This window comes from Eubalaena glacialis, chromosome X, assembly GCF_028564815.1.
Source record: "Eubalaena glacialis isolate mEubGla1 chromosome X, mEubGla1.1.hap2.+ XY, whole genome shotgun sequence".
Taxonomy (NCBI): Eukaryota; Metazoa; Chordata; class Mammalia; order Artiodactyla; family Balaenidae; genus Eubalaena; species Eubalaena glacialis.
In genome coordinates this window covers 106,222,581-106,236,156 of record NC_083736.1, presented here as the reverse complement: position 1 = coordinate 106,236,156, position 13,576 = coordinate 106,222,581, and the positions used below count along the sequence as shown (strand labels likewise).

At 36.5% G+C, this 13,576-nt stretch overlaps 1 protein-coding gene across 6 annotated transcripts in view; it reads right to left on the bottom strand.

The window, feature by feature from the left end:
- Positions 1-13,576, bottom strand: part of PLS3 (plastin 3) — a 90,599-nt gene that overhangs the window by 38,860 nt on the left and 38,163 nt on the right. For all 6 annotated transcript variants that reach the window (XM_061177686.1, XM_061177689.1, XM_061177690.1 and 3 more), the window contains one exon: positions 6,649-6,729. In XM_061177686.1, coding sequence (XP_061033669.1) covers positions 6,649-6,721 — 73 coding nt within the window. In that variant the 5' untranslated portion in view covers positions 6,722-6,729. The remainder of the gene's footprint in view (positions 1-6,648; positions 6,730-13,576) is intronic.

Genomic DNA, 13,576 nt, shown 5'->3' with positions numbered 1-13,576 from the left:
ATGAGACTGTAAATCTCTTGATGAAGATTCTTCTAAACCTTTTTATCTCCCACCCCAAGATGTAGCACAGTACCTTGCATAGAATAAGCAGAGGGAAAAATAATTTTTGTAGAATCATTGATCCTCAAGTATTTTTTAGTTAATTTTTATTGGAGTACAGTTGCTTTACAATGATGTATTAGTTTCTGCTGTACAGCAAAGTGAATCAGTTATACATGTACATATATCCACCCTTTTTAAGATTCTGTTCCCATATAGGTCACAGTACTCATTACAGAGTATTGAGTAGAGTTCCCTGTGCCATACAGTAGGTTCTTATTAGGATCCTCAAGTATTAAACCAGGAAAAGAATGCTCTAATCTAATGAGCATTTAAAAAACAGAACTAAGCAAACAACAATGACCAACAAATGCAGAAATAGCACTGAAAAACTGAATGGCAATTCATCAGGAAACCCTGAGGACAGAAATATCCCTTAAATAACATTCAATCTCATTCCCTTTGTTCTAATTCTGTCCCCACCCAGCAGCCTTCACATCTGTAATTTGGTTTTCTAAGTGAACACACCCACCAAGGAGTCTCCAAGTAGACTACCAGTGATGGCTGTCAGGTCAGGACCTCTCTCTCGTTCTAAATGTAGAAACCTGCTTTGACTTTATTAAGAAATACCTGTGCATTTGTATAGCAGGAGTCAACCTCCAGAGCAAACTGAGTACCTACTCTGTGGCAGGCACAGCGCTAGACACCAAAGATACAGAATTAATCAGACAGAATCTGTGGCTCTTACTTGAAATTGTGGCTTCAAAATACTTATAAAAATTTGGAGTCACTTTGAATCTCTTTCCTGTATCTTTCCTGATATGGGAAAAGAATCATTGACCATGTGTCATCTACTTTTACATATTTGTAAAGTTTTATCTACTCTGTTTCTCCATATTTTTAACAGCAGATCTGGCTTGTAATACCTCCCGAGATCAAAGGCATTTTAGTGTTAGCACTAGTAAATTACTGCAAGGTTTTCTTAGAGTCCCTAAATCATACCTTTTGAAGAAAACAATTTTAATTTCAATAAGGCAGAGGGAGCCTAAAAAGGCAGCTTGCAATTAATTTTGGAAAACCTCCCAGCTGCTAAAGTACTTGAAAGACAAAACAGGGTGCAATTATTTTAAAAGAGTTTTATGCTAATTTTATTTCCAATCCCCAGCCAAAACACACACACACACACACACACACACACACACACACACACCCTTGAACAATATCAGAGATCTAATGTGCTGCGCTTCGGAAGGCTAGAATATGTGACAGCACAAAGGCATTTTAGAAAGCTTCCCCCTCTTCAGTGACGTTATTAACCAGGAGCTCGAGACTATGTTTGATGGTGAACTTTTCCTATTCTGAGTTTTGACATAAACATGAGAATTTAATAACAAATGGACCCCAAAACACAGCTCTAGATTGAAAGCAGTTTTAACAGCTGGAAATCACAACCTCCTGGCATGATGGCAGTCCTTTATTTTCTCATTAAAGCTGCCAGTATTCTGAAGGCCCTTTCTGGCTCATTTGCCCCTTCCTCGTTAACTACAGATTGGTGTGGGGTGGAACAGGTTCTGCATTTCGAAGACTCTTCTGTTCCAGCATCATATTTTCGACCACCCGATAAAGTAGATATTATCATACAGCCTGTATTATCTACAGCATTCTCAATGTTTCTGCAAACACAGGTCTCAACTGTCCGGTTCAGAAAATATGGTCAGTGTGGGCAGACACTGACGGGCTGCAGGGAAAAAGAAGAAACTCCACCTACCCAATGAACAAAGTTCCCACATGGAGTCCAGAGCTGAACTTCAAGAAATGGATCAAGTGTCCTATTTTTAAAGAAAGATCGCTATACTTGAAAAAAAAAATCACTAAGACACTCCCAGTGCTGTACCAGAGAGGCCAGTGTCTCAGTATCTTTCAAACTGGCTGCTGAATTCATCAGAAAGGAACCAAATGTTTTTAACAACAGATCCTCTCTGTCTGTCTGTCTCTATGATGACACGTGTAGGTTCACATCTGCATTGTTTTGAAAGAAACCTCATTATGCTCTCTTACCAAGTATTATTTTAGATGCCAGTTAACTCTCCCAAAACCCTCCCCCCAAGTAACCTTAAAGTAAATAAACTTATTATACAGCCATGTTCCTGCAGAAGTTTGAATCACACCAAGAATGCATATCCTTAAAAGGAAATGTTTTCCCTCCCCTTGCATCCTGTTATTTAAGCTATTTTAAGTACTTGTCTGGAGAAAGCTGAGCCAGAATTCAAGTGGTTTTGATTTTAGCTGCTGTTTTACACTGCCCATGTCCAGGTGGTATGTGGTACAATCTATCACTTCAAATGCATCTTTTGGGGTGCTACTTTGTCTTATAAATCTGACAGTGAGAAAGACCGGGATTTCCCTTGACCCCTGGGTTTTGTGTGTAACTGTGTGTTGCTTTATTCATCCTTGAATCTGTTAAATCTAGTGTCTTTCTTTATAAACAGGTCACGTATGTGTGTCCTCATCTGCAACACATATGCAACCTCTTTACAAACCCACTACGGACAGTACTCATTAGGACTTAAAGAAGAAAACCAATCAAGTGCAGATGCACATCCTTTCAGAAAAGCTGTGTTTAAAAGTTCCATTTAGTTTAACCAATATATTCCACAAATTTTTTGCACTAAAAAAATGACAAAAGGAATATATATATTTAACAATAATGGATTTAAACACACACACACACACACACACGATCCTGATTGCCTATGAAAGCACACAAAATATTAATTTAAAAGACTCAGCCAAAAGACTTGTGCAGAAGAATTTAGATTATATTCCACCCTCAGATCTAAGCAATAAAGTCGAGCTTTCATTAGGCATTAAAACTTTAGAAAAGGCAGCTGCTAAACATCTCCAGATGCTTAAACACAGGTTTTGCCTTTCACAGCTTATACCTTTTGAGGTAGCTCATTCCAGCGAATACATATAAGAGGCAGTTTAATGAATCCCAGCTAAGGATAGAGTAGAGGTCGCTACCAAAGAGTTCATCCTAATAGTGGATCCCCAAAGGTGGAGGTCAATTACAGCTGAAGGCTGGACAAGGTTAGAGGTCTGAGACCAGGCAATCAAAAATGCTGTCTATCAATTGTTTTCCAACTCAAAATTTCCAGCAGTTTGGCCATCATTTTCCACCTGCTGCCACTTCCCCACTTAAAAAATACACACACCCACACGAGCGCATTCTCGCACACCCCCAATCTGTGCTCCTATCTTCCACACAGTCAAAACATGGTTTTCAGACGATCCTGAGACCTTCATTTCTAATATTCCATCGATAATTAACCAGATGGCACAGTGAAAGAGCACTGGTTTATTCTTTTTTTGGTTGGGCTGTAGTTTTAATTTTTTAAGCCATAATTAAACAAATATGCACTGGTGCCGTCTTATTGAATACCAAAAGTAAATTAAAAGAAACCACCGTGCTTTTTGCGGCATCATCCTGATGTGGTTTTTATATACTAGAGAATATCAAGTAATTTGAAATAACTCAACTTCCTGAGATGAGAAAATCTGGTACAGCTACAATCACCATAACCAAAAATTTTTGTCTTAGTTTGGTGGGCAGCCTCAAAGGAATATACCCACACTCTTCCTAGTCATTTATGAAACCCCATTATTTTATTTCAAAAGTGCTGAATTCCTGTTTGGAAAAAAAACCTGAGCGGCTATTGCTTAGGAGAGAAAAAAGCGTTTGCAGGACTAAAGACAATCTGAGAAGATCTACATTACATGAATTTATCTTTATGACAAGGCATCATTCAAATGACCTTTAGCTTCCATAACAAGATTAAAGTCCCAGAGTGTAAAAGACATTTTCTCCTCGGTAAAGTATTTACTTCCTAAGTGTTCTGAAAAGTTTTATTTATTCTTCTTTAGAATGAACTTATACAGCATTGCAGCATTTTCAATTAAAACAGAAACATTATGAAGTAGGAAAAAATGAGAGCCAAGGCTTCTGCTATCCCAGTGGAAAATACTGGAAACAAATGTTGAGAAAACGAAAATAATTAAATGAAAATATACTGCTTGGAACTTAACACTAAGCAGGTGCAGAAAGTGAGTGAAAGGAGAATTGTAAATCTTAATACTCGATTTTTATTGCTAGTAAAGAGAGTTTCAAAGCACTATTAATTGATTGAACAAAACCCATGATTAGTGGTAATTACAGAGATTTTCTCCACACACTATTATTTTGCTGAATTTCTAAAGAGATAATCAAGGCTATTATTTTTAATAGATGGGAAAAATCATATAATGATTTCCATATTGTGTCACAACTGAACTGAGACAAAGTAGTCCTCCCTCCCCTCCCCTCCCCATAAGAAAGAATTGTCAGGAAAATAGGTTATAGAGCTTGTTTTTAAAATCAAGTTTCCCTGAATGAAAAAAATAAAAAGGATTTCCATAACACCTTTGACAGTTGCCTAAGGGCTCTGCAAATAAGAATAACTAAAAACTACAAATATTTTAAAGGAAAATCAAAAGATTCAGCTGGGTCTTTAAACACTTTTCTAAAAGACAGACTATACACAAGCATATTAAAAATATGCTGAAAAATATAAATTTTATGTGTTACATTGTAATGGCCAAAGCCTTCAGAATAAATTCAGCCATGATGAAAATCTTCATAACAAAGACCGCTTGTGATAATGACAAAGTCCCAGTACATGAAAAGACTACCTATAATTCCTTGGAATTCAATCAATTAACTATTTATGTATTGAAAACCTAACGTGTGCAACAGTAAGCTAGATACTGAGGGGGAATACAAAATAATAATATGTGGAACAGACAGAAATTTTGGACTCCAGAATCCCTATTTACAGCATATAGAGTAATAAGAGTCTACATATCATAGAAATACATGCCTGGTAGGGCGTTGATAAGACACAGGGCTCAATCTCCCGCCTTTGGGAAGGTGTTTGCCTACCCTAAACCCTCCAAGATGTATGATTTAAAGTAAGACAGTAGTTCCACAATGACCCTTTCTTGCAGTCCAAACTCTAATTGATCTCTCAGTTCAATTTAGCCCTGTTTCCTCCTTGGAGATAACTGGTCAACCCTCTTTATATCATTAAGCTTTAAAAGAGCAATTAAGTTCTTTTACTGATAAAAGTATCCCAGTGCCATCAGGTAAACCATATTCAAATTAGCTTTAATTTTTAAAAAATATTGCACACAAATATTTCCAAGATGCTGCACATGAGAACAAGGCTTGTATTCAACAATAAACATTGATTTGAGGAGGTGAGGCCTTGCAGGTTAAGCAATAGCAATAAGGTCCCCACCCCAAAATCCTATTCATAAAAAAAACAAATCAGGCTGTCCCAAACACTGAAAGATGAATATAAATAAAACAGAAGGCTTGAAGGAAACAATTATGATAAGAACAATTTCTACAGAATAATGCGATTTAAAAAGTCTTGCAGCCAAGAATTCACCTGCTGTTTTTTCATGATCAATCTATATTAAACTGAGTAGTACACTTCTTCCAGTAAGTGATATCTATGGCAAGTTAATTGACTGCCTTTTTTTCGTACACACACACACACACACACACACACACACACACACAATATAGTGTTAGATCCAGGACTTATTATTTCCTAGTTAGAATTCTGATGGGATTATGAATAGTCACGCTGGCTGCGGGAGTCATTATTTTTCCCAAGGCATGTTGTTATTACTAAATGACTTCATAGAAAATGTTGCTCATAAATGTATGGGAATAGGGATGTGTATTTCCTCACTTTTCACTGATGGGGTTCCCAACACAGGTCAAAGAGTAGATTCTGATTTAAATAGCAAATCATTTTGATTTAACTTCATACCCTTTAATCAAGGAGATACCAAATAGTATTAGTCTCCCTCTCAAAGCACATGTTGACTCATGTGAGCACACACATCAATAATCAGGTCTTACCCTGTTTTCTCATTATGTTCACTGACTTGACCTGAGCACTGAAATTTGGAATGTAAATACTATAAATTGCTTCCATAGCTGCTGAATTCGAAGACATGTTATGTGATGTTTAAGGATAAACCAAGTGGCATGCTAATCCTTCCCATCTTATACTGATGCTAATTCAATTTAAGAAGGTCGAACAGTGTGCATTCTCCAAAGGCACATAAGATCCATGAAAAAGGCAGGAAAGCCACGCTAATTAGGGAAAGGTAAAACATCATCTAATGGTTCTTAACATCTTCAGGGGTCACCTGGCCCTTTAAGAATATGGTGAAAGCTCCAAATCCTCTCCTCAGAAAAATATGATACACAAAATACGATAACAACACAAAATTTGCCTAAAAATTTCAGGAGCCACAGCAGCCCCCAGTTAAAGACTGGGACCCTGGACTAAAAACCTTTGACCATATTAGATACTAGATATAATTAGCAATAACACAGTTTAAAGTGTAGCTTCTAAAACTTTATTCCATTGGTTTTAACTACCTTGCCCTAAGTTTCATGATTAACCATTCATGTAACTTTTCAGAGAAATAACTTTGATTAGTACCAAATAAAGATTGCTTTACTATAGTTACTCTACAAAAAACACTTACCGACTTTTGCAAAGGCCTCTTGGAGTTCATCAAGCTCATCTTTGGAAATCTGAGTGGTAGCCATCTCATCCATTTAAAGATCTAAAGAGAAACCAGAAGGGTTTAAGACTTTAAACAGAAACAGAGTCATAGATACAGAGAACAAACAGGTAGTTGCCAGAGGGGAGGGGGGAGGGGGAGGAAAGAAATGTGAGGGAGCTTAAGAGGTACAAACTTCCAATTATAAATTGGAAAATAAATAAGTCACAGGTATGAAATGTACAGTGTGGGGAACATAGTTAATAACTATGTAATATCTTTGTGTGGTGACACATGACAACTAGACTTATCATGGTGATCAGTTTGAAATGTACAGAAATATCGAATCACTATGTTGAGTAACAGGAACTAACAGTGTTGTGGGTCAATTATACTTCAAAAACAAACTCATAGAAAAAGAGATCAGATTTGCGGTTACCAGAGGCAGAGGTAAGGGGAGGGGGAATTGGAGGAAGGTGATCAAAAGGTACAAACTTCCAGCGATAAGATAAATAAGTACTAGGGATGTAATGTACAACACGATAAATATAATTAAAACTGCTGTGTGTTATATATGAAAGTTAAGAGAGGAAATCCTAAGAGTTCTCATCACAAGGAAAACAATTTTTTTCTATTTCTTTTATTTTGTATCTATATGAGATAATGCATGTTTACTAAATTTATTATGATAATTATTTCATGATGTATAGAAATCAAATCATTTTGCTGTTCACCTTAAACTTTATACAGTGCTGTATGTCAATTATATCTCAATGAAACTGGAAGAAAAACATTTTTTAAGACTTAAAAAAATTTTGTGATGATTTTAAGCACTCCTGCAAACTCTGATTTTAGGGATAATTTAGACTTTCTAGAAATGCAAACTACTAAAAACATCTGAATAGGTCCCCATATTTCTAGCTACAGCCATAATAAAGAAAACAAACAAATGAGAAGTTATCATTTACCAAAAGTTATTCAGAAAAAAATACTTGTGAATCTTCCTTTCAAGGACAAAATCTTACATTACGTTCAAAGAATGTAAGGAAGGGGAAGGTACCGAGCAATGACAGAAATTCTTGGTTATATGTGCCAAAACTAAGTCAAAATTATGTGACCAAAGATTTGTGTAAAATATAACTTTTTGGGGGCTTCCCTGGCGGTCCAGTAGTTAGGACTCCACGCTTCCACTTCAGGGGGCACGGGTTCGATCCCTGATTGGGGAACTAATATCCTGAATGCCATGTGGTGTGGCCAGTAAATAAATAAATGAATGAATAAATGTTAAAAAAAACCTAACTTTTTCATTTAGCATTTACGTATTTATCTATCTTACTGGCTATTTCCATTTTTCCCATCTTTATTGAGATATGTGACATATAATACTGTGTAAGTTTAAGGTGTATATCATAATGATTTGATATACATATATATAGCAAAATGATTACCACAATAAAAGTTAACACATCTATCACCTCACATAGTTATCACCATTTTTTCCATTTATATATCACCATTTCCATATATCAGCATTTTTTTCCCGTTAAGCCATTTAAAAATCTTTCACTGTGAAAAAACTGATTTTCAGATAGCATAAAAACAGCTATCAATCATCCCCATTAAAGGAGGAGTCAACTAAAACAAATTATTTTTGGCTTTGATACAGAAACACACACAAGAGCAGGCTAATCAACACATCTTTGTGTACACAACTTATTAATATTATTTGAGTTTATACTCTTTCTGATTTGGTCCTATTTTACCTATTTAACCAATAGTCAGGGCTTGGCAAACTATGGCCTGTTGGCCAAATCTGGACCACTGCTTATTTCTGTATGGTCCCCAAGCTAAGTATGGTTTTTACAGATAAACATTTGCCGTCAAATGTTTGAACCTCAATTAAGTGAAATGTTACCCCAGGGAGGAAAAAAAAATTCCATTCTTCTCATCAGTAGAGTTGTATTACCAAAAAAAGTACTCAAATATTTATTATATTTTGACTTTTGTCAGTAAAAATTTGTGGAAATAATATTTAAACCCTTGATATTAATAATATAATATTCTTATTTTGCCTCTTGGCGTACAATATTCATGATGTGGACCTTTACAGAAAAACTTGACTGAGCCCTGCAACAGAGAAAGGAGGTCTGTACCACAATGGAAAATTCCCACATACCAACCTATTAACAAGTTTTAGACAGAAGGAAATGAAAATGATTATGTGTTGTCCTTTTTTTTTTTGGCTTTGTTTTTTTCTGTCTTTTAAATCTTTTTAAAGAACTTTACTTTTTAGAACAGTTCACGGCAAAATTGAGCAAAAAGCACAGAGAATTCAGTTCCCATATACCCCCTGCCCTCACACTCGCACCGCCTCCCTCATTATGAACATCCTCCATCAGAGGGGTACATTTGTTACAATTGATGAACCTTCTTTGATACATCATTGTTACCTAAAGTCCATAGTTTACATTAGGCTCACTCTTGCCATTGTAATACATATTACGCATTTTGACACCATTATAGTATCATACAGAATAGCTTCACTGTTCTGAATGTGTCGCCTTTTCAAAAAAGTAGTCTATGTGTAAAATTTCACAAACTATGTAAAATGCAAATTAGAGATCTTATATTTACCCCTTTTAGACATTTCAAAAATAATTTTTGAATAGCCTTTCATATGTATTTGTGGGATTTATTTATTTACTTCTTTATTTATGGCCGCACCGCGGCATGCGGGATCTTAGTTTCCAGACCAGGAATTGAACCCGTGCCCCCTGCAGTGGAAGCATGGAGCCCTAACCACTGGACCACCAAGGAATTCCCCCTTTTAGACATCTTTATTAAAAGTTAAAAAATTACTCGCCAACTCATCTTTTTTGCCATGATGACTAATACTTAGTACAGAGATGCTCAAGAGAGACCTGGGCCACATCTGTCTTCTGCACACCCACAGTTGTCACTTCTAGAACTTATCACAGTCCCAGGCAGGTAGTAAGGCACTCAATAAAATAGTATTTTCATAAATTCATCCATTCAACAACTTGTGTCAAGCCCTACATTAGACAAATTCATATTCCTACTAATTCCCTGAACCCTCATAACAGCCTTTTGAGGTAAATATTCTTACTCCCTTTTTTCTTATTAGAGATAACCTAGGCTCAGAGAGACCATGGACCTGGAATTCAAACTCAGGTTTCTCAAATCCCTGGGAAGTTTTAAAATGACCATATGGTACTATTAGCTAAGTTTCCACCATAATGTAACACACATTTATAATGACTCATATTTTTAAAAAATTAAATAAAAACAGACTTTTTAAAAACATAAAACAGAACTTGCCTGTTCATAAACTTTTCTTACTTATGGTGTTAAAATGTCACTAAAGAGGGACAACTTCTCAGTAGAAAGTTGAATAAAAACACCTTTCAGAGCAGTCTCGGGATTTATAAGGTAAAGACCTTCAGTTGGATACGAAGGCAGACATTTTAAAGATTAAGAGTAAAGAGTGATTTTGCATAAGTTAAGCTGCAACGTGATGACAGTACTTTTAAAAAGTATTCTAGGGACTTCCCTGGCGGTCCAGTGGTTAAGACTCTGCGCTTCCACGGCAGGGGCTGCAGGTTTGATCCCTGGTTGGGGAACTAAGATCCCACATGCCCCGCGGCACGGCCAAAAAAAAATATTCTATATTTTATTAACATGGTGTTCAACACCTCTCATTACAAAAATACTATATAGGATTTACTCCAATTTTCTTCATGTATATTTTAAGTAATGATGTTTTCAATACGAAATTATTGCCCATCTCCCGTAATAATACCACACAGAACAATGGCACAGAAAGTTTGAAAGTGAGACTGTCTCAGAAAATCCAAAACATGTGGCCTCTCCTTTACTTCTTTTTTTTTTTTAAATAAATTTATTTATTTATTTTTGGCTGCGTTGGGTCTTCGTTGCTGTGCGCAGACTTCCTCTCGTTGTCGGCGATCGGGGGCCACTCTTCGTTGCGGTGTACGGGCTTCTCATTGCAGTGGCTTCTCTTATTGCGGAGCATGGGCTCTAGGCTCGCGGGCTTCAGTAGCTGTGGCTCGAAGGCTCTAGAGCGCAGGCTCAGTAGCTGTGGCGCACGGGCTTAGTTGCTCCGCGGCACGTGGGATCTTCCCAGTCCAGGGCTCGAACCCGTGTCTCCTGCATTGGCAGGCAGATTCTTAACCACTGCGCCACCAGGGAAGCCCCTCTCCTTTACTTCTAAAGGTCCTTTCCAGTTTGGGCAATTCGTGAGTCAGTAATAATATAAAGTAGTTAGTCTTTTTTTTTTTTTTTTAAAGACGATTTTATTCTCATACTACTATATCACTTCTATAAAAGAGAAAATTAGACAAAGATGGTTCTGGACATAACCCCCGCCCCACCGCACCCTTTATCCCTGCTGAACAGTGGGTTCTGACTCAATCCTTCCCTCCCACTTCTCCCCTTTGCAAGCAGCGGGGCTGAACAGGGTAGAAATCTCTTCCCTCTTTTTATACACCTCCCCCAACACACACGTCTACCCTCACACAATTTACCCAGGCGTCTGTTATATGCCTAGTTCCTGCCCTCAAGGAATCTACAATCTGGGGAAGACAAAAAAATGTAGATAATTATAATTTGACATAAAGTGAATTAGTGGTTGTAATAAAAGGTAGAGAAGGAGAAAGACTCTGGAGACCTTAAGGATTATTAATTCCATCTCAGGCAGGCCAAGAAAGTAGTACTTTTGTTCTTCGTGCAAAATTAGGAAATACACAGATCTCACAGAAATGATTTCGAGGCACTTGTTTACTTAAAAAAATATTAACACAATGCAGCATTTAAAAAACCCAAAATATACTTTCTGTTCTTTCTTTCTTTATTTATATATCTGCACTGGGTCTTAGTTGCAGCATGCGGGCTCTAGTTCCCCGACCAGGGATCAAACCTGGGCCCCCTGCATTGGGAGCGTGGAGTCTTAACCACTGGACCACTAGGGAAGTCCCCAAAATATACTTTCAAGTTTTCTAATTTCTTTTTCCTGTCTAATTATCATAATGAAAGCTTAAAGTGTCCCCTTTTACACCTATAACTCAGATTTTTCATCTACAGGAGACATGAAGAGGCACAACTGAGTAAGAGTAAAAAGAATTGCAACACACATATATTCCCAAAACAACATTTGTTTGATCCAGGATAACAAAATAGTTTAATTTAGGAGTCTCTCACTTGAATAAATTCAATTTCATTTATTTACAATTATTTGAAAGTAAATAAATAAATGCTACCCTGAAGCACCTGAGCTAAAACTAAGAAATCCAACATAAAGTTTAAAAGGCTCACAATATACACTTCAGTCGACAAAAATCACAATATTTAAATTAGCTATTTAATGCAGACTTTTTTTTCCCACTATGAATAAAAAAACTTTGTCCTTAAGACTACTCAAAGGTACTTGATGGAATCTTTAAGGAAATCAAGCAATTAAATACTATCTTGGGAGAAAATATCACATTTAAATACTTTAGGGAAGACTCCCAGGAACATCAGATTTTTAGAAAACTTGCAAATTAAAATTACTGAAAGCTCTATCCCTCTTCATCGGGCATTCATTGAATTTTTTCTCTCAAAGCAAGTAAAACATCCCAGACTGGGGTTTAGGAAGCAAAATAGATGATCTGACATCATTATTGCCCTAAAGACATGTTGATTCAATCCTGAACACTTGCGGCAAACTGCTGTTCCCCACCCAAAATGCAGTATGTTATGATAGGAAGACTGTGAGATGTGGAATCAGAAGACATCAATTAGTGCCCCGGCTCTGCTACTTCCTAGCAGTGTGTCTATGAGCGAGTTTATTTAATCCTGCTAAGTCTCAGTTTCCTCTTTTGAAAATAGCGATAATAACTACTTCCCTAGGGTCCTCGTGAAGATTAAAGATGGCATGTGAAGGCACTCTGTAAACTATATAAAGTATTATACAGCAACTTCAAATCCTTAATGAAAGAAAATGGTGAACAAATCAATGCCTAAGTAATTGTGAGAGGCTATATAAATATAAGGCATAAGTTCTACTAAGAACCTTTTAAATGGAATGTACGAAAAGTTATGTCATTTGCCCTATAATTATTGACTACAGAGTATAATAGATCTCCTTCATATATAAAAATTATAAGCCTTTAAGTCGAAGTAATTTAAGAAGGATGGGACTAACAAAAATCTGTCAGCCATTTTTTACCCATGACTCAGTTTGGCTCCTGCCTAAGACCAGTTTCTAAACACAACTTGAAGAACGGCCAGGAGATTTTTTTTTTAAATACAATTTTTACTTTTTATCAGGACCACTTAAAAAAACAGCTAACAGCTTGTCAATATTGTCACATTCCTCCTACTTTGCACATTTTTTTATAAGCAATGCAAAATAAAAGGTGAAGAGGTAAAAAGTAAATATTATTGCTGAATAAAAGTTTAACCTCAATTTCACAGTATGTGATTGGTAGGTAAAAAGAAAGTCTGACTTTTGAAATATGTTGAAATGTGTCCTTTTCCCCAGTCTGTCTTCCCACAAAAGTGAACTTTATTTACATGGAGAGAGCAGGCGCCGATATTAAAAAAAAAAAAAAAAGAAAAAGAAAGAAAGAAAAGAAATATATTTTCCCTCCATTTAAATTTAGCCAAATGAAATACCAATCAAAAGTAAAAGCTTCCAGGGTCTCTGCATTTTTCTGAATTCTCTCATCTGCAGAGCACTTTGATCCGTCCCAAATTGTTTCCTCCCTAGCTCCTATGCCTGCCTTCGCTATAAAGGGAAAGCATCAGGAGAAAAGCAAACCCTCTCCCTAAACATCTGAGACACAGGAAAACAGATTTTCAAATAAGGGAATGAAAGAAAAGCAAACAA